General features: G+C 39.4%; 1 protein-coding gene across 1 annotated transcript; it reads right to left on the bottom strand.

Annotated features, from left to right (window-relative positions):
* Positions 1-3,841: 3,841 nt before the first annotated feature.
* LOC127161847 (5-hydroxytryptamine receptor 3A-like) lies at positions 3,842-17,236 on the bottom strand. The gene is made up of 7 exons (XM_051104602.1): positions 17,210-17,236; positions 14,530-14,636; positions 14,289-14,461; positions 14,025-14,185; positions 10,282-10,492; positions 4,240-4,371; positions 3,842-4,090 (listed from the first exon to the last, which is right to left on the bottom strand). Exons 1-7 carry the CDS (start codon positions 17,216-17,218, stop codon positions 3,936-3,938), a joined length of 948 nt encoding a protein of 315 aa, XP_050960559.1. The 5' UTR covers positions 17,219-17,236; the 3' UTR covers positions 3,842-3,935.
* Between the last annotated feature and the right edge of the window lie 5,442 nt (positions 17,237-22,678).

Here is a 22,678-nt window from a genome sequence, read left to right as displayed (position 1 = left end):
GCCTTACCACCGCTGTCTCCTGCCAGTCCCGCTACTCATCCTCAGCCCACCATCTGTGCGGTGGATTCGCCGCGGGTTTGCCAGTTTCCATCGGCGTCATGGCTGGAGGATCCCTCGCCTCCGCCTCCAGCCTCTGAGTCCTGGACTCCGCCTCGGCCCTTCGACCCAGCGGCTCCACCCCGGCTCTCAGCTCCCTCATCTCCATCGTCGCTCATCGGTCCACCAGCTCCACCGGGCTCCATCATCTCTCCGGCTCCGCCTTGGTCGGTCTTCGTCCCGCCATCGCCTCAGGACTCCACTCCTTTGGCTGCGCCTCGTCGCTCCGTCCCACTGGCTCCGTTGGGCTCCTCCCTCCCTCCAGCTCCGCCTCAGTCTGCCGTCGGTCCGGCTCCACTGCGGCCCTCCGAATCTCTGCCTCGGTCACCAGAGCCTTGGGCTCCGCCTTGGCCCTTCGGATCCTCAGTGTCGCCCTGGATCTTCGGCTCTCCGTCTCCGCCTCGGGCTCCACCTCCACCTGCTCCGTCACCGTCAGTCGGCCCCCTGGAGTCGTCAGCCATTCCTCCACCATGGCTCCTCCCTCCGTCGGCTCCACCGTGGACTACCATCGTGGCTGCGATCTGGGTCTCACCTGGCTCCTCCTGCTCCGGGTTCCTTCTGTCTCCTCCTTGGCTCAATCCTCCGTCAGACCCACCCTGGACACTTCTGTCTCCTCCTTGGCTCAATCCTCCGTCGTCACCACCCTGGACTCTGTTTGTTGTCCTCCTCCCGGGAGTCCGTCCTCTGCCTGAGCCTCCTCCTACTTTGAACTTTTTGTTGCCTGCTCACATCCACTCTTTTGTTTTGTTTATTCTACAGCGTGAGGTCGCACCTTCCGGGAGGGGGGAGTAGTGTCAGACCCCTTGCACCGTTCTGTGTTGGTTTTACCCTTGTCACACCCCCGTTGGACTGTTATGTTGGTTTCTCCCTTGTGTCCTTATATGGTTTTCCTGTTCCGTTTCTTGTTAAGTCTTTATTGGTTAATTACCCACACCTGTCCATGTATCGTTTGCACCCCTTTATAACTTGAATTCAGTTCAGTGTTTGTCGTTGGACCTTGATGTAGTTTGGTGTGTCTTCCTGCTGTTCCTGTTTACCCTTGTTTTTGGATTATATTAAAGACTGTTAATTATATCTCGTCTTCGTTTGTCTCAGTCTGACACAACCGTGACAGTCGGCCATGTCTGTAATTTATAAAACTTCCCCCGCAAATGACCTACCATATTTTGCCAAACACTGTGATATATTATTATTAATCTCTGTGATTTGGCCAGCAGTTGGTGGGGTTGTATGTGATTTGTTTCAAAGTTTTTGTTTCCTGCACAACTTTTTATCCATCTTTCGTGAAGAATGGAGGCTGCAAAGTGTTTTGAAAGTATGGGTGCTGGGTCATATCGCTATACACCATACTACAGTTCAATTTGCATTTTTTGCATAAAGAGAAAGCTGAAAACCATTAGATGGATGGATGGATGAAGATGGATGACATGTAAAGCAGCGTGTGGTAAGGAACATTCTTCTGTTTATGATATATAATGTTACGCAAAGCCTTGGCATCCATGGTCTAGTGCAGAGTATACGGTGTAATACCCACTTCTTTATCAGTCGGCTTTGCATATACCCGCTTCTTTTTTTTCTGGTGTTTTTGCATTTTTCATGATAGATCAGTTGAGATGTGACAGGAAGAAAGTGGGAGAGAGAGAGGGGGATGGGATCGGAAAAGGTCCACAAGTCGGGATTCGAACTCAGGACACCCAAAGTACAACTGCACCATATATCGGCACACTGCCCACAAGGCTATCGCTGATGCATATACCCACTTCAAAATCCACTCTGATGCACATAATCCAGTAGTGTCTTTCATTAGCCCAAATCATGACAGTCCACCATATGAATAGCTAATCCAATCGCACATGAATAAATACAAATATTCCCTAAAAACACCCAGTAAAGACACTCAGGTGGTCAGGGCTGGCTTCCTTTGAAAATATGATTGCGCCTGCTTCGTTTCGCACCCCAGTCAGAGAGGATGCCGACAGTGACAGAAATGCCGCCTGTTCATACGCGAGAGCATGTCAGGGGAGGTGCGCAGAGTGGTAAAATAATAATTACTTATTGATTACTAATTTAAATCAGTACATTATAATGAAAACAATACCTTAAATACATTAAGAGTATAGTAATTTTTCCAGGCACCACTACACCACTGCTTGACATCATATCCGGGAGATAAGTCCGTAAATTAGAGTAAAATCACAGGCTTTGTTTATCCCGTGCAAATGTGCCACACAAAATTCAGATGTTGGGGGAACATTTCTAAATCACACAAGGTCCCCAGATAATACTAACCCTGTGCGAATAGGGCTTTTGGAATGGCACAATCACTTGCAGAACGCAAGCTTTTGAGAAGGCACATAAGTGATATTGATATGATTTATTATCTTCAGTTGTCTGTGTATTAAGTCTGTAAATGGGTTGAGTTATTTGGCTTAAAGTTAAAACATTAAAACATTAGTTTAAAATTTTCTTTGCCTACACAACAAAAAACCTAGTGTTAAATGAACTCTCCAGGGAGTTTATTTGAGTCCGTACTCAAGAGTGTTAAAGTTAATGAGGTAATTAAGTAATTAATTGAGTGATGATTGACCATTATTGAAAATGCGTATCTGTGTGCTTACCAGAAAAAAATAAAACATAAAAAAATAATAATAGTTTTCACTGATCAGTGTAATAACATAAACATAATTTATTAAACAAGTAAATACTCATACACCCAAAATAAATAAATAAATAAATAAATAAAATAAACCTTTTGTAACAGGTATTATTTAATTTAGTGTTTAACTTCGTACTGTCTACTCCTCAGCCCAATGCTAACCCCGAAAACTTTAACATTATAGAAACTCTAGAAAAAAAACTCTCAGAGAAATTTCCGGAAAAACGTTGTTTGCTAGTTTCAATCAATTATCATTTTCTTGTCCAGCACCACATTACTTAACAAACACTCAATTAACTCAGGCTTTTAGACGTACACTTATCATATGATCCTTAACAGTGGTGACAATTATTATTCATGGTGCAGTGCATGATAGGAGTTTTTACTATGGTGTTTCCCAGCATGAAGAATTTTGTCACCATTGTTGAGATTCATAAGCTGGTTCTTGATGTCTGTATGTCTAAACAATAGAAGAGTTAAAATGTTTATATATATAAACATATGAATGTAAACAAAAAAGTAAATGTATATAAAAAAGTAAATGTAAAATATAATCATGCCAGCAGATGTTTACTATCTCACCACACAAAACAACTAATAGGTGCTCACTTCACATCACTAATCTCATTGCTTTACAGCACTACATGCAGTGCCATGTGAATACACATAATGAAGAAAGTCCAGGGACAAGAGCCCAACTAAAGCAAAAACTGATCTTCATGATGGTGGCATCATTTTAACCAATAAAACATAAACATTTGATCCTATGTAATTCTCAATAACAGCAGGTGTTCATCACTAATGCACAATCATCATTTAATTATTCACTTAATTATCTCATTAATTTGAACTCTTTGAGGATTTGGGATTTGACTTCAGACTTGCTTGTGACTTGAAAGGAATGACTTGGTTCCACCTCTGGTGAGATCAGCTGGCTGAGTTCATGGGTGTAGTAAACATATGACAGGACTTTTACTTTCTGACTCTGGCAAACAAAAAGAGCATAATGACTCACACTTTGACAGCTGTAGTTTTTGTGTGTACTGAAAAAAAGTAGAAGCGGCAAAAGAGGAAGGAATAAGAGCTTAAGATATGCAGTTTCAAGGATTACTTTTAACACCCTAGTGGTGGTATAAACCATGTATAAACTCTACATTTTGTGGCATTTCATGTATACAAGACATTAGAAAATCCAACTCTTCCCAAGGATAGTCAGAAACACAATAATGGTGATTAGGTAAAGAACCAAGAAGGTCACATCTATGATTCTTGCCACTGTAGTCCACAGTGATCTCTGCACCCCATTCTGATCTGGAGGGCTCTGCAGGTATCCCACATCTACAAGTAGAAATACAGAACATGTCTCCTCTGGATAAACACTGTTTTTAGTGTGGTCTGCTTTATCACATATATACATTGTTGCAATGATGAATCATTGAAGACACTTTCATATAAAAAGAAGAAGAAAAACAGAAAGCATCTCTTACTATCTCGGCCACTAACAGCAGCTGTGTTTTCCACTGATCTCTTCTCTGCTCCTTTAGCCATAAGAAAAGTCACAAAGATGGTCTCCAGAATGCTGATACCAATAAGACTAAAAATTACACTGCAGTAAACCCCTGTGAAGAGAACAAACAGCTAAAATGTCTTTAAAAATAAGGAGTACTGTAGTTCACTTCCAGAACAAAAAAAGAAGACAAAAGACAAAACAAAGAAGTGTTTTATCTAGCAAAATGAGTGGTCATTAATAATAATAATAATAATAATAATAATTTTAAAAAATATACTTTTTTAACCTCAGCATTTTTTTAGAGCATTTTTTTTATCCTCAAACGCTTGTCTTTTTATCCTCACGCTCTGCCATGCGTATGCATACTCTGTGCAGTCAAGTTCAAGACAGGGTAGGTCGAAAAACTCATTTTCCATCTCATTTTCTCCTCCAACTTCAAAATTGTCCTACATTACTGTTTTACCTGTTTTTTCACTGTTTTGAGACTGTTTTTCTACAGACCCTAAATGTATTGAATCGGAATGCACAGAGTACACACAGAGCTACACAAGATATATATATATACAGGCCAAGAAAATGGCCAATTGTTTCACTAGATAAGACCCTTTTTCCTCGATCCCGCGGGCTCTATAGAAATTCAATGGAGAACATTTCTAAAATGTTTTCCTCAAAGAACATAATTTCTTTGCAGCTGAAGAAAGAAGGACATGGACATCTTGAATGACAATGGAGTAAGTACATCATCTATAATTTTTTGTACTGAAACTACTTTGAAATAACATTTCTGTGACCTTTTTTTTGTTTGTTTATATTATGTTGAAGTGAAGGCATGTGATTTGTTTATCTGCAGTTTTTTTTTTCTGTTAAAATACTTTCTCATTCCATAAATATAAAAACAACTACAAGTCATTAACCCTGGTGAAAAAAACAGCATATGCTGGTAGGTATGTTTTTTGATGCTGGAATGCTGCTTAGGTAGGTTTTGATGCTGGTTTAAGCTGGTCCTTTGCTGGTTTATGCTGGTCCTTTGCTGGTTCACGCTGGTTCTTGACCAGCAACATGACCAGCAAAAACCAGCAAAGGACCAGCTTAAACAAGCTAAGGAGCAGCATAAACCAGCAAAGGACCAGCTTAAACCAGCATCAAAACCTACACTGTAAAAAATTGCACTGTAAAATAACAGTAATTTACTGCAGCTGTGGTTGCCAGCATTATACTGTTATTTTATAGCTCTCTACCGTTAATTTACAGCTCTTCATTTTTACAGTATGTTACCGTTATTATACCATGTGGTAACTCAATTTATTTTGGAAACTGATTGCTTCAAACCATTTGAGTTTTAAAAAAACTATTGTTTATCTGGTGTTAGTACAGTGAACTTATTTCTTCTTAGTGGACTCAAATTAAATATTTCTTAATATAAACCCGCAAACACTTAAAGTGTGATAAAGAAGCAATCGACTTTTACTCAAATCTTTATAGATTGTCATTAACTAACAATAGCACAAATTTTTGTAATAAAGTGTTTAGTAAAGAGATTGTCATTATATCAGCAATTCCACAATTACTGTCTTTAAATAAAGCAACAAAACATCAGTACTTGTGGCTCATCATTGCCTGAAGCACAAGCTCTACTCTCCAGCACAATGGTGACCCACTAAACTAAATTAAACTAACAGATCTCTCTTGTACAAAAACACATCAGTTAGGCACAATCAAATATTTACTCTCCTTACCAGTTAATGACTTTGCATAATTGTTTTTCTATGAACATTCACTAATATTTTAGTGAAAATAACTTGATTTGCTTGGTAAATCTGACTGTTATGTTTTACAGTATATTACTGTTTTTTTCTTGAATTAACAGTAATCTACTGGCAGCTTGGTTGCCAGCATGTTACTGTTTTTCTACAGTGTGTTGCCGTACATTAATTACAGTTTATTACTGTTAAATTACATTTCATGCTGTTTTTTTCCATCGTACATCTTTAACCCTTTAAAACCCACAGCAAAATCCTCATTTTAAATGAACACTTATAATGTGTCAACACTACAGAGTGTTTGAGTAATACTGAATTAGTGCTGAAGTTAATGAGATAATTATATGATTGATCACGTTCTGATTGAGCATTAGTGATGAACACCAGCTGTTAACAAACAAAATTGCTGAATGAAAGAATAACACAAGAACAACTGACTTCAGCCACAGTCTTAGATGACATCAACTGAAATAAAAGAAGACATTAAATCTGTCAAGATCTGATTAAAATTTGAAAAAAAGCATTACCAGCTTCAATTATTACCACACTGACATTATTTCTGTCAGACGTCTACAGAAGAGAGTTGCAGAGGTTTAGATTTTTTTTTTCTTTCACTACCACGGTGGCGATCAGTGTTTACTTTAGTTGGTCTGTTGAACCTTGACATTTTAAAGTTAAGCTTACTTTAGTTGTTGTAATTATGTGTGTTTATAACATGCTTGTTCTGACAAAAAATGAAAGACTGAAAAAAAAAAAAAAAAACTAGAATTGTTTATGGTGTGGTAATAACACAGCTTTTTTGAAGTATTTTTTTCTTTTATTGAATATTAATGCTAGATTTAAAAAAAAAAATTCTGAGTATGCAGATGTAAGAAAGAAGAACTTTGGTATAATTTAGATACACACATCAAGAATCATCGTATGAATCTCAACAATGGTGAGAACAAGTCATGGGTGAGGTTTTGTAGTGTGCTGATACCCATCATGCACTGCAGAATGAAGCTTTCGATTGTCACCATTGTTGAGATTCATATGCTGATTCTTCATGTCTCTATTTGAGTAAAAATAGAACAGTAGTTTTAAATTTTGACTATTAAGTTTTTACTTTCTGGTTGCCTCATTATCAAAAAACCTCATGCTGTAACACACTTTGTGAGAACAAACAACAACAAATACACACTCAGAGACTCACAATAAGACTCATAAAAAAAAACAGACTCATAATAAGTCTTGCAAGACTCAGAACCAGTTCAGTAGATGATGTTCATGCCCAACTAAACATAGCTGACGTCAACTGACTGGCATTGCTGTAACTAAGGCATCATAAAAACCCAGTTACAGCAAATATATCCATGTTTAAATATCAAGAGTCAGGAGCCCAATTAAAGCAAACACTGATCTCCACAATGGTATCATCAAACAAAACAATAAAACATCATCTAAACATCTGTTCATTCTCAATAAGATCTTCTATAGACATCTGACAGAAATAAAATCAGTCTGGTTAGAAATGCATGAAGTTGGTAAAGCTGTGTGTGGAGTTGTTTAAATTTTCAGTTGATTTCATCTAAGGCTGTGGCTGAAGTCAGTTATATAGTTCTTGTGTTTGTCTTGTTTCTCTTTCAATCAGTGATTCTGCTCATTAACAGCAGCTGTTCGTCAGTGTCTGAAGTCACTCATTAGTTTTCATTATCTCTGCAAGGTGGACTATATTAGTAAACTCATGTAGGGAATAGTGAATGAGGGTGTAGAGTTTGATTTTAAACACAGTCTCTGAGTGTCGATTTTGAACGCTGTTAATTCACGATACATAGCAGCAGGCTACTTTTTCGAAAATGACAAATAATACCCAGAATGCACTGTTTTAATGGAAAACAGCATGTTACTGTCAAAATTTGGCTGTTTTTTTTTACAGCAATTTTTAACAGTGTACCTAACCAGCATCCCAGCATCAAAACATACCTACCAGCATATGCTGATTTTTTCACCAGGGAAAGGGTTGTTTTTTCTTGAAAAGTATAAACACTAGCTGTGTGACCCTCTCCAACAATTGCTTAAAGGGGACATTGGATGCCCATTTTCCACAGGTTCACATGAGGATCTTCATGACATGTCTATAACATGCTTTGGTTAAAATTCTTCAATGGGCGTGTAAAACAACACTCTTGTTACTTTGTCAAAAACATCTCTGTTCTCAGCAACTCATGTTGGTGTGTGTCTCTTTAAATTGTTTGCCAACACAAGACACGTGAATACCCAGTCAACACGTGAGATCATGCGATGTTCACAGTGACATCACATCATTCTCATTGTGTGATACTCAAGAGTGTGAGTAATATGTGAGCTCATTGTGAATTCAAAATGTTGTGCAGGTTGAGAGGAGGCACTGCAAATATCGGTCACCAGGGGACATTCTACTTCCTGTTTCTCAACACTATCACAGTGGTGTCACATGATGAGCTCACAGTATGAGTGCACACCCAGATAACAAATTTATGTTGTAAGAACCTTCTCCAAACATAGACAGCAAAATCCCCAGTGTTAATTTAACACTCTGAGTGTGGACACATATAAACACTGAAGCAGTGTTGAAGGTAATGAGATAATTAGGTGATTAACAAAGTGATGATTGATCATTATTGAAGACACCTGATGTTAACAAGCAGAATCACCAAAGGAGAAAACCAAAATTTTTAAGCAACCATTATAGTGGTCAATGTTTGCATTAGTTGGGCTCTTGACCTTTAAATCTTTAATACTAAATTTTGTTTGGCTGCTGTATTTGAGTTAAAACAGCCAGACAAGCCAAAAGCTCAAGTCACTAGCTGATTATGTTTTAACATATTCTTTGTTTGACATAAATCACCTAGAGTATAATCTTAAGTTAGTTTTTTTTTGCTTATTGTAATAGCCTTGACAATCCACAGAAAATCCAGCACTTCCTCTACAGCTTGGAAAGTTTTTTTTTTTACAACCTGTTCAAAAAAAAAGAGAAGCATTTCACCTAGGCACACATAGACATCAAGAACCAGCCCATGAATCTCAACAATGGTGACAAACGGTATATTCAGATAAACACATCAACTCTGAACTCTCATAATTTATTCATGCCGCAATGCATGATGGGAGTCATGGATGAGTTCTGATTGGCTACAACACGCTTTTTGATGGTCACCGTTGTTGTGATTCTCACACTGATTCTTCATGTCTGTGTGTCTAAATTAAGATGAACTGTTTTTCATCATCTGTCTGATTATGGCAAAACTGATTGATCTTTTGTTCACAGTTTTTTTTTTTTTTTGTAATCTGTAAGGAAATTCTACGTCAAATACTGAAGTCACTATATGATGATTAAGTCAAGCACAGTCAATGCCATCTTACTGACTTTTGTTCTTTGTTTATCTGGCTGTTATAACTCAGTAATTGCAGCCAAACAGGACCTAATATTGATGATTTAAGGGTCAAGAGCCCAACTAATGCAAACACTGACCACTATAATGGTTGCTTAAAAATTTTGTTTTTCTCCTTTGGTGATTCTGCTTATTAACATCAGGTGTCTTCAATAATGATCAATCATCACTTTGTTAATCACCTAATTATCTCATTACCTTCAACACTGCTTCAGTGTTTATATGTGTCCACACTCAGAGTGTTAAATTAACACTGGGGATTTTGCTGTGTACAACTGATGTGTAACTGTGTTTGTAAACCACATTTGTTATGGCAAGGAATACCAAGAAGGGATTATTAATGATAACAACACAATCATCACCGAGATTCAATATACATTCAATTATAATAGCTCTTTGTTTATACAGTATAATAATTTATGAAGAAATTTGAAAGCATAAATCAAACATTTTAAACTGCTGTGTCATGTAAAAACAGAGAAACATCAAGAATCAGTGTATGAATCTCAACAATGGTGACAATCAAAAGCTTCCTGCAGCAATGCATGCTGGGTACCTAGTCTCCGTGCAGTAAGTGCACTTTGACTTCACATTGTGATCATAGTGTGAGCACACATTGAGGACGCTGTGAGGTTACACTTTTAGCTCACTGTTACGTCACATTGTGACCACATGGTGAGATCAGTGTGAGATCAAATTGTTGACTGGGTAGACTATGCATATATGCATTTCTTTTTTTTAGACTAAAAAACATTCTTTGTACTTTATCTTAAATGCCTAATTCGAACCATCTGGCTTCTGGATGGCTAACTTATTAAGCCATGATAAGGGTGTCAGTGTTAGACTCACCAATCAGTGGGATTTTATCAGCTGTAGAGGGCAGCGTGTCATTAAGAATCAGCAGCAAAACAGAAATAGACAGCAGTAAAGTCACTTTAAAGCTCAGCTTATCTGCTCCACTGGCATTTATGAAGAAGGACGTCACATCCAGCACAAGGAAGAAAAATACTGGTATTATAATGTTTATGACATACAGTAGAGGTCTCCTCCTGATGGTGATCTGTCATGGACAAACAGAAAATGTGTAAACAATACAGTAGTAAAAACAAATTGCTATTGAGATTTAGAGAGAGAGCGTGATAACAGTTTTGTGTATGGAATAATACAAAAGATACAATGAGACAAATTAATTAAACATTAACAAATTGTAATCAGAGGCCTACCAGCCATTTCATTGCCATAGAATGTGTGAAAAAATATGTACCAAAATGGTAATTCTTTAGATTGCAGCCTGCAATGTAATACGTAATTAAACAGAATTTACAGCATAATTATTTGTAACTATGTAGTACCTGCACAGTACCTACGCGTAGGTATAAGGGAACAACATGCAATGTTTGGGGAATAAGGGGGTAACAACCTGCAGAATTATAAAGCTTTTATATGCTTTATACGCCTTCATCTGTTCACTCGATAGTGATGGTGTTGTGTGTGGGGAATGAGCAGGAGGACAGAGGAGGTACAATGCATAGAGTTTATTAAATATAATCCACAGGGAAACAGGAACGGACAGGAAACAGCAGGGAACCAGCAAACACAACGTAACTCGAAGGAGAAGCATACAAAACTGACTGAATGACTTTTAAGAACTGACGATCAAACAGAGGACACAACCAAACTTAAATACAAGGAAACAACCAATCAGGGGGGAGACAGGTACAATCAAACAGTGACGAAATAAATGAGAAACGGAACAGGAAGACCAAATAAGGGCAACACAGGGGAAAAACACACCAAAACAGTCCAAACGGTCTGACATTACCCCCCCCCCCATAAGGCGTGACTCGCGCCGTAACAAAATACACCGGGGTGGGCGCCCTGGAGCAGACACAGGAGGGATGGGAGGTATGCCTCCAGGGCGGGTCAGGGAGCTCGGGGAGCCACAGCGGAGCATATAATCCCGGGTGCCAAGGTGGATCAGGGAGCCACAGCGGAGCATACAGTCTATAGAACCATGGCGGGTCAGGAATCTCGGGAGGCCATGGCCGAGCACAGAGTCCATACAGCCATAGTGGGTCAGGGAGTTCGGGAAGCCATGGCCGAGCACACAGTCCATCCGGCCATGGCGGGTCAGGGATCTCTGGGAGCCATGCATGGCCGAGTCAACAGTCCATGACGCCATGGCTGATTGAGGGGGTAGCCCCCCCGGCCCCCCCAATTTTCTTGGGGAAACTTAGGGCCTTGCCAGCCCAGGAGAGTACAGGAAAGCCGAGCTTAGGAGATGCTGACACAGGAGGGCGCTCGGGAGGTGCAGGCACAGGAGGGTGCTCGGGAGGCACCGGATCTGGAGAGCGCTCTGGAGGGCGCTTGGGCGGCTCCGGAGGAAGCACAGGCTCTGGAGGGAGCTCAGGAGGATACACAGGCTCTGGAGGGCGCTCTGGAGGAAGCACAGGCTCTGGAGGGTGCTCTGGAGGAAGCACAGCCTCTGGAGGGTACGCTGGAGGCAGCTCGGGCTCTGAAGGGCGCGCTGGAGGCAGCTCGGGCTCTGAAGGGCGCGCTGGAGGCAGCTCGGGCTCTGGAGGAAGCACAGACTCTGGAGGCAGCTCGGGCTCTGGAGAAAGCACTGGCTCTGGAGGAATGGACGGGATTAGTGGAGGCTTGGGAGAGCCGGATGGAACCAGCGGAGACGAAGGAGAGCTGGACGGAACCAGCGGAAACAAAGGAGATAATAATCCACATAAGTCCATTAAGTTCTTAATGTTTATTTGGCTTGCCATATTGCCTTTTGCTGATCCAGAGCGCGGGGGTGCTGCTGGAGTCCGAGAGCTGGCCGCGAGTGCGGCTAGAGGCCGAGAGCTGGCCGTAGGCACGGCGGGAGTCCGAGAGCTGGCCGCGGGTGCTGCTGGAGTCCGAGAGCTAGCCGTGAGTGCGGCTAGAGTCCGAGAGCTGGCCGCGGGTGCGGCTAGAGTCCGAGAGCTGGCCGCGGGTGCTGCTGGAGTCCGAGAGCTGCCGTTCTGGGCTGAGGAGATGGATGGAGCCTTGAACCAGGGGGTTTCGATTGGGGCGGGGCAGGCGGTCCAAACCATTGGTGTAGCATGTGGGGGTTCCCGGCATGGTGTTAGCTGACACGATGCGGTGCGGTTCTGAGGGGGTTGGACGACGAGACTTATAAATTTCCTCGACTTCAAAGTTGGATCCATTTAAATAAAATACTACATTAACCAGTTCGATCAGGGGATAAACACAAGTGGGAGGATCGCAACGAATAATGTCCTCGTCCAACCCCATCAGAAAACAAGCACCTAAAGCTGCGTCGTGCCAGCTTAGCTGGTTAGCTAGCTCTAGAAAACTTCAGACCGCCTTGCCTCAGACGCATTAACGCTGCCTCAGCATTCATGTTGTTGGTCGGTTCTTCTGTCACGGTGTTGTGTGTGGGGAATGAGCAGGAGGACAGAGGAGGTCCAATGCATAGAGTTTATTAAATATAATCCACAGGGAAACAGGAACGGACAGGAAACAGCAGAGAACCAGCAAACACAACGTAACTCGAAGGAGAAGCATACAAAACTGACTGAATGACTTTTAAGAACCAACGATCAAACAGACGACGCAACCAAAAAAAAATTCAAGGAAACAACCAATCAGGGGAAGACAGGTACAATCAAACAGTGATGAAATAAATGAGAAACAGAACAGGAAGACCAAATAAGGGCAACACAGGGGAAAAACACACCAAAACAGTCCAAACGGTCTGACACTACTCACATTTTGTTTCATGCCTTTTGTTTTTCCTTTTCATATTTTTCCTTTTCAGAAAGATCTTTATTTTTCCCTATATTGCATGAGAACTCCAGCTAGCTTAATGTGGAACAATATCTTTAAGAATAGCTGACAAACTGAAACTGATGCCAGTTATCAAAAAAATATATAAGAAATTTAAAGAAATAAAATAAAATAAACTCTTCCCTTTATAATTCCATAATAATTTGGAACACTCTCTTGTCATGACCACCATGACAGATCAAAAAACATTAACACTGTTACAATTTAAAATTACTATTTTCTATTTGAGTTTATTTTTACATTTTTTTTCCTGTTATGCCATTAGTCAGACACTCTTTGCTTTCTTTAATGCCTCGCCATAACCAACATGCACAGGTAAGACGCTGATCATTCTGCACAGCACTGTATAAAGTCAAACACACCAACTGACTCTTTCAATGTGCTGGTCCCTGCTGATATTACCCTTTCAGGTGCATGTACTCCATAGAATATTCAAATTTAAATTTAAATTAAACTTCGGAATGTAATATTTATATTATATATTTTCTGATACAAATTGTGAAATTGAAAATAAAAGCAGTACTTTGAAGAAAAACATGTTCTTGTATTTTTGGGCCATAATGTGTTGGAATTTTGTATGCCCCACTCTGTTAAAGGTTAAAATGAAAATCAAATTATTTAATTCTGGCACATGTTTTGCACACTATCTGTGGTAAACACCTACTAAAAGGTACAAAACACTTACTTTGAATGTAATACAAAATTAAATGTATTAAATGTAAAATCAGCATATCCTGTATATATCATACCTTATATATCAGCAGATCCTGTAAATGATCTAGAAGATTGGCATTAGATTTAGAAGTATCTATACTGATGAGTTCCCACTCTCCCTGGGCCTGAAAGAACTCCTTGGAGTCATGGGTAATGTTTTTATTATTAGAGAATGGATCAATGGTAAGCTCATCAACTGTGAGAAAACAGAAACAAAAGAAAAAAAAATTCTTTATTATTATTTTTATTATTATTTATTTATTTATTTTTTGTTTTATTTTATTTTATTTTAGATGTACTTGTATGCACTGCAGAGTGAAGTGTTATATTGCAGTTTTGAGTGTCGAAGGGAAATTTGTAGAGGTCCATCTTACAAGCAGTGGTCAGAGCTAAAATATCAACTGAGACTGACAGGTCCCACCAGAGTAACTGTACATATGGAGACTCCTTTGTTCCAAACTCTGTTTTGATGCTAAACAAACAAAAACAAATAAACAACCAACCAACCAACCAAACAAACAAATAAATAAATGTACATACCTTTCTTTGATAATAATGTCCGGAGACCATAACATATCTTTTTTTGCTGGAACTGCTTCAATTCCACAAAACTGATCACACGACCACTCCATGTTATTGGACCAAGCCTGCAAAGTTATGAATATAAGGTTCACAGTGATTATGAAAGGGTTAATCCTCAGGCTGATTGCTGTACCATCTTTCTTTCTTTCTTTCTTTCCTTCTTTCTTTCTGTTGCGAAACGTCAGAAGAGTTAGGATCCATTTGCAGCTTTATTAAGAATAGTCAGACAATACAGGGCTGTGTACAGAACAGCAGAGGCTACAGTGTCGAGACAAACAGGTGAGGGGTTGACGCAGGTAGCTAGCAAACAAAGTTCAGTGGATAAATCTGGATCAGGGCAGGCAGAGAAACAATCATTTATCCAATATACAGTCCAGGGTCAAGAATAATGATAGCAAACACCACAGGTGTCAAATCCAGGTGCCATGAGTAAAAGTCCTCCCCAGTATTTTGTTCCAATCACCTAGATTTGCTAATTAGCAAATTAGTTTTTCAGACAGGAGGTCAGAGATGGGACCAAGTCATTCCTTTCGAGTCACAAGCAAGTCTCGAGTCAAATCCCAAGTCCTCAAAGAGTTAAAGTTAATGAGGTAATTAAGTGACTAATTAAGTGATGATTGTGCATTAGTGATGAACACCTGCTGTTAATGTCTGCAGAATCTCTTATTGAGAGTTAAAAGAAACAAAGAAAGAGAGAACACGATGCCACCATAATTGTGGTCAAGGTGTGCTTTAGTTTGTCTCTTGACCCTTTGAGTAATTTAAAGTAATTTGCTTCTAAGCACTTGCAATGTTGTTTTACAGCAAGCATTTGTGCGTTACTGAATCAAAAGCATGCGGTAGTAGATTATCTTACACTCTTTACTTATAATTTGGATGAATGTCATGAATTGGTATCTCTATTTGATTTATTTGACTGCCATTCAGCTTTTGCACAACTGCAAAGATTAAAAAACAAACAAAAAAAAACCCTATAAGGTTTCAATATGGAAAAAAAAAAGAACTATATTGACTCAGGTTTTTAGACATGAACATTTAGCATACGATCCTCAACAGTGGTGATAATAATTATTCATACTGCAGTACATGACTACATGCAGATATTCAAATTTGTATATGCACTACACATTTTAAATTCCTCCGCCGTAGCTGTTAGAAAGAACATTCCATTTGTCTATTGCACTGTCATGTTAAAACAGCTAGTGATAGCACTCTTTGCTGGTTTATTGCTCTCACCATATTTACACACAAATAGTATAATAGCATTGTGTAAAAAATAGTATAATAGTTTAAATAGTGTGTATTTTACTCAAGACGTGTACTTAATACTTCTACTGGAGTAATAATTTTTTAAAGGTGTATTTAACCTGTTAACTGTCACTCCCATTTTTCAACACAGACATAAAAATGCACTATTCAGTCTTAAATTTTTATAACTCATGAATGAAAATATTTTGTAATATCATTTTAATGTACATTTTCTGTGGTAATGCCATGTCTGATTTTAAAATGCCTTTCAAAAAATTAATTTTGAGATTATAAGTTCTGAAGTGTTATATAATTTCTTGATAACGTCTTTTGTGACGAAAGTCTTTTGTGACAAAGCTCAGAACTCATGTTATGATGCAGATTTTGTACTTTTGACATTAATCTATTACTTTTCCTACATAATTTGCAACACAAAAATATGGTAAAATATCTATTTAGGAGTCTTAGACCTTTCCAACGATGTATAGTTTTTCATGATTAGATTATAGGCTTTATTTGTAATATGGCGAAGTAAACTTAGACATCCCACTGAGGGGACGGTGACAGTTCAAGGGTTAATAATATTTGAGTACTCAATTTGTGTACTTCGTCCACCACTGGGGTTCTTTAATCACTTGTGTAACCAAAAGCTGTTATGGCCAATGACACAAACGCATTACCAATACATAGAGGTAATTACTCTAGTCTATGATATAAAAAAAATGTTGGAACAATAAAAAAATGGTGAAGCAACCACTGCACTACTTAGGCCCCGATCACTCTGAACAAGTTTTTTAGGTCTGAAAACGCGAGTCGCACCGGACTGCCTTTTTTTAGTGACTTTTAAAAAAAGAGCAGTGCATTGTGCTTTTTTATGTTGCTAGGCAACCATCAAATCAGCAGTCCTGTCAGTCTAATCAAAGGATTATAGCACCAGCGCTCTAAAATTTTAGTTTTTTGCTGTTAAGTAAACTGTCATATTACCAAAACCATCACTGCAGTCTCCGGACTTTCTAAGCAACAGTAAACTTTCATCACCACAACGGAAGGCCCGCCTCTCCATTCATTCGATTGAACAATGGAAAAAAACATAATGACGTCGGGCGCTTTTCTGCTCAGAGTTAGTTTTTTCAACTTCAGGCACTCTGGCAAAAACACAAGGCGCAGCAAGCGGTTAAAACGCGAGGCGCCCGGGGTGTATAAACAAAAATTCACTCAAAATTCAAAAAAGGTGCCTCTCACTGCAAAAACGTGTTCTGTCTGATCGGGGTCTTAGGATGCATTTAAATAATAGAAATAATAGAATAATAGAATAATAGAAATTTTCTGGTCATATCAAACTATGTTAGACACACTAAAATAAGAGCAAAATATCTTATGAAAAACTTACAGTCATCATTTTGACCTGTGTTGAGAGGCTCTGGGCTTTTTCATTCTGCAGATAAATTAAGTGTTAAATAATTACATTACATCTATTTGAGACTCATGACTTGTAACAAGATAAAACATGCTGGACTCATACCACTTCTATGATGGAAGTCACATACAGATCCACATAAACATCAGTAGGAGGGTCCATAAAGTAGGGCAGTAGGTGGGTTTTCGGAACATCAGTCTTGTTCAAGCCGAGATGTTCAAAAAGTGCCATATAAGCAGTACCATAAACGCTGCTTTCTTCGCAGCTTGTAGACGCAGACACCCATCCTGTAAAGGTAAGACTTTGTTACTACTGGTGCGTATTCCAGAAAGCAAGATTCATTTACCGTCACCTGAAATCTCAGTTTTCAAATAAACCTTGTTTACTCAAGGTGGTTTCAAAATCACATCCAACTCAGAGTCCACAGTGAACACACAAGAAATTCTTGTGATGAATACAAACCAGAGTGACAAATTGACTATTCATAATGAAAAAAGACCCTAAGAAGCTCTCTGGGTGCTGCAGTAAAATTGGCTGCCTACTGCTTTAGGTGTGTGTATTTGGATGGGATAAATGCAGAGCATGGGTTACCATACTTGGCTAGATGTGACATCACTTTCATATTGACAATATATGAAGAATATAAATTAACCCTGGAACATAATCTGCTCTATGTGGTTATATTCAAAAATATCTGATCATCCTTCATAACATTGTCACTATTTACATCTCACACTTTATGTAAACACTTCTGTTATCAAAAAAATGATTGACGCTTTTGTATCACAAGCTCTGTTATTAGCCCCACAGTGTAAAACAAAACCATATCTGTACCAACAGGGCTAGAAAAAAAAGAGATCCAAGCTTAATTTTGAACCTCTTATACTCTCTATCTGACACAAATTAAAATATTGGTTTCAGCGTAATCTGTCAATAACAGGTAGTGTTCCAATCTAAAGCAGATGGGTTATTTCAGGTTATCTATCCTACAATGGCACTAGATGTTTGTAGAACACTGGACAAAATTATAGTAGACTTTGTTTGGTCGACATGGAATTTAAAATCTCACTTAATAAACAAACAAACAAAAACGTGTTATGCTAGTACGGCCCTAAAGGTTCTTCTCCTATTTTTGACAACACTAACTTATTTGATGATCAAGTCTACTGTCACAAATCTGCCCGGTGACCTTTGATCTGTTCACCAACAGATGTCGCCCTCTCACTCCACTGACATTTACATCACACTGACTGTTGCACCATACCCCATACTACGTTCCCCATTAGCCATCGCGCTGAGCACCTGCATCCAATCAGAGACCTTATATAAGCCTCGGACTTCCTCTCACGATTCGCTGAGTATTGTATTGTGTTTTGCATCTTTACGGAGCCACCTTGTCTATCCTTAGCCTAGTTCTATCGTGTTTCTTGTCAGTTAATCCTCGTCTTGTTTTCTAACCTTGTTATATTGTTTAGACTGTCTCGCTGCCTGCCCTTTGATCACTAGCCTGTCTTATCAGATCATCCCTTTTGCCTAGCCCCTTGGATTCCGTTCGCTGTGGACGTTTTACGCTGCCTGTTTTACAACCATGTCTCCATCTCTGTCTAAAGCCAATTAAGTTATGCAGATGGATCCGCCCGCTTCACTTCTCCCTCGTCACTATGTTACATCTACCATGTCAAACAAAGAAATTTTGTTCAAATATCAATAGATCTCAGATTTCTTTACCTGCTTTTGTGAGTTTTTTGAATAACATATATTAGAGGTGGGACCAAGTCATTGTTTTGCAAATCACAAGTAAGTCTCGAGTCTTTGCATTCAAGTCTCGAGTCAAGTCCCGAGTCAAGACAGACAAGTCCCAAGTCAAGTCTGGAGTCAAGACAGGCAAATCCAATTTAAGTTGCAAGTCCTCCGCTTTAAGCTTCAAGTCGTAAACAAGTAATTTATGCTGTTTGCCCAAATTAGTGTCTCTGTATCAGTTACTACAGTAAATTTAAAATCAATAATAGTCTATAGTAAGTATAATTATAAAGATATAATAATAAGTGGTGTTTCACTGAGGAATGAATAATTGTCGTGAAGAAATATAGGCCTAAGTGAATTAATAATTTATTTTAAATCCCCTGTTTTATTTGTTAAAGTGCCCCTATTATGCCATTTTAAAGGTTGCTAATATTGTTTTAATAGACTCCCAAAACAGGTTTACATGTATGCAAGGTCAAAAAACATTTTAGTTTTCTCCAAAAATAGATTTAATTTTACCCCATTTCAAAATGATTCATAAACGACTCGTGCGAAGCAGTTCGAAGAATCAGTCTCTCTAAATCCCTCCTTTCCGTGAGCCCTCACTGCTGTGATTGGTCAGATGGTGCAGTCCTTTATGATTGGTCTACCGCGTACGGCGTGTCGGAGAACGAAACGCCCATTGCCATAACTGACTGACAGCCCTGGATACTTGTCAATACATAGAAAAGATGGCGTTGATTTTACCATAACAATTCCAGCCAGAGTCTGACGATGAAACGACTGAAGTGGCTGATTGACAAGTTAGCATGGGCTATCGTGGAAAGTGCTCGCAATTTGCTTTTATAACCGAACCGGGCACAGCTCTATGTTGTAAACTTCAACATTGTATAATGTATTAAGCGGCTTTTACACCGAATGCGGAAAGCGCTGCGCTGGTTGCTGGGTTCAGTTCAGCCCTTCAGAGCACAGCGACAAAAGTTCATTTGAACAACTTATTTGAACTTTGTCCATGGTGTGCGTGCTCCGCTGCGCGTCCGCTTTGGTCGAGACCAAAACAAGCCATCCTCGCAGGGCGGAAGCAATTAAAACGAATGGGTTTCATAGCACAGCGCTTTCCGCATTCGGTGTGAAAGCCGCTTCGTGCGCTATCTTTTATCAGTACTTAAACTAATGAGACAGACAGACAGTCAAGCTGCATCAATCACAAATTGTCAGACTACAGTGGACCCACAGCTGAACAACAGAACTACAGAAGCGTGATTTAGCCGGTTAGCATGACATGTGCAGGGTTGTTACACAACATAACATACACAACTACGTATTTTGAACGATCGCTAGAAAATACAATCTTTGTAGATTCATCATCTTTTGGAAGTGAATATAAAACAGTTTTACTCACAGCGTAGGATACAGCGTCTTCCGTATAATGTACATGTAAATTTCCATGTGAGGTAAACCAACGGTAATTTATGGGCGGGCAAGTTGTTCGCGACGTAGAACGTGGGCGGACATTATGCAAATCTGTTACTTTGTGACGTGTGGCCGTAACAGACAAAGATTTGAATTCCTGACGACTCGTTTAGGCAAATGTGAGCCGACTCTTTTTTTTGATAGACAATAACTTTATTTATCGTGCACTGTCGGCTTCACAACTTTGCAGATAGTTTATGTTCACATACAGCTACATGACACACTGCATGAAAGATCATATTTGAAAACGCATAATAGGGGCACTTTAATGATTCAGTGATTTTAATGATGACGCTCATTTATCAACAGTTAAAAAATAAATTTTTCTCTATGTTTTATTTTTCAGTTTTCACCAGTTTTTTTCTTTTTGCCCCCATGGACCTCACCTCTATTAATGTTACCCCAAGGAGCGGTAACACCATTCTGGAAGGATTCACCATCTTCATCTTCTAGAATGGCAGGGACCTAGGGGATTACGTGGAGGAGTTCGTCGGCACCTGCCACCATGCCATCTGCGACGACGTCTGCCTGATGGAGGGGTTTAGGTGTGGACTGGACGATGACCTCCGCTTCGCCTTGCCCGACGGAGATCCCTGCTGGACCCTACTGCAATACATCAACCTCGTACTGTGTACATGTGGTTCAACGTACACCGTAGGTGAAGCAGAGGAGCATAACAACATAGTTCAGCCACACCTTGCAGACGTCTCGCAACAAGACCCAGAGCCCAGCCAAACCACACCCCAACTCACAGAGCTTGAGCCTGAGCCACCATGGATGGAGAGCCAGAACCGAGAGCGACAGTGCCATCGCCAAAGGGAGCGACAGCGCGTCTCCGCCTCGGGCTCCACCTCTACCTGCTTCGCCGCCATCGGTTGGCCCCCTGGAGTCATCAGCCCTTCCTCCACCATGGCTCCTCCCTCCATTGGTTCCGCCGTGGGCTACCATTGTGGCTGTGGTCTGGGTCTCACCTGGCTCCTCCTGCTCCGGGTCCCTTCTGTTTCCTCCTTGGCTCCACCCTCCGTTAGACCCACCCTGGACACTTCTGTCTCCTCCTTGGCTTCTCCTTCCGTCAGACCCACCCTGGACTTTGTTTGTCGTCCTCCTCCCGGGAGTCCGTCCTCCGCCTGAGCCTCCTCCCACACTGAACTTTTTGTTACCTTCCCACGTCCACTCTTTTGTTTTTCTACGGCACGAGGTTGCGCCTTCCAGGAGGGGGGAGTAATGTCAGACCCCTTGGACTGTTTGTGTTGGTTTTGCCCTTTGTCACCCCTGTTGGACTGTTTTGTTGGTTTCTCCCTCTTGTGTCCATATATGTTTTTTCCTGTTCCGTTCCTTGTTAAGTCATTATTAATCACCCACACCTGTCTTTGTATCGTTAGCACTCCTTTTTAAGTTGGATTCTGTTCATTGTTTGTTGTTCTTTTGTGGCATTAAAAAAAAATCTTTCATGGGTTTTCTATTACATATTTCAGTAAGAGACATCATTTACATTATATTAAGCTATACAAGTTATATAATACTCAGGGTTTCCTTTTAATGTTGATAGAATGTCATTTAAAGGTCAGCATGATGTTCCTGTTCAAACACCTGCTGTTAAACAGAATAACTGAAGGAAAGAGAAACAACAATAGAAACTACAACTAATTTTCATCCATTTCAAAAAAAGAAAAGAAAAAAAAAGCATAGACAAAGACATTAACATACATGAAATCTCTCAAGATTTCAGCAAGGATGATTAAACAACTCCACATTCACTTATTACTAACCAGTTTGACTTTATTTCTTTCATATATGTACAAAAATTCTTATTAAAAATTAACAGAAGTTTAGATTGATGTTTTACCTCGTTTGACATTACTATTATGGCGATCAGTGCTTGTTTTAGTTGGGCTCTTCATCCTTGACATTTCAATGCACATATTGCATACAGTAAAATAGTATATTATATTGTTCTGGTATATCTTTCATAACATAGTTGAGAATCATTTTTGTTCAATTTTTTTTAATAGTCTTTAGAAACCTAAAAACTGTATGAAAAAAAAGAAAGAAATAAAATATTGGTTTTGCCTATGCAACCATGTCTATTTATTTATTTAGTATTATTTTAATTTATTTATTTAATTATTATTATTATTATTATTATTATTATTATTACTATTATTATTAACTTTGTCCTGTCATCCTCTACAAAAAAACATTGATTTAAATATGAATAAAATATAT

This window comes from Labeo rohita, unplaced genomic scaffold, assembly GCF_022985175.1.
Source record: "Labeo rohita strain BAU-BD-2019 unplaced genomic scaffold, IGBB_LRoh.1.0 scaffold_751, whole genome shotgun sequence".
Taxonomy (NCBI): Eukaryota; Metazoa; Chordata; class Actinopteri; order Cypriniformes; family Cyprinidae; genus Labeo; species Labeo rohita.
The sequence above is the reverse complement of the archived record's forward strand: the minus strand, read 5'-3'. Positions and strand labels throughout refer to the sequence as shown.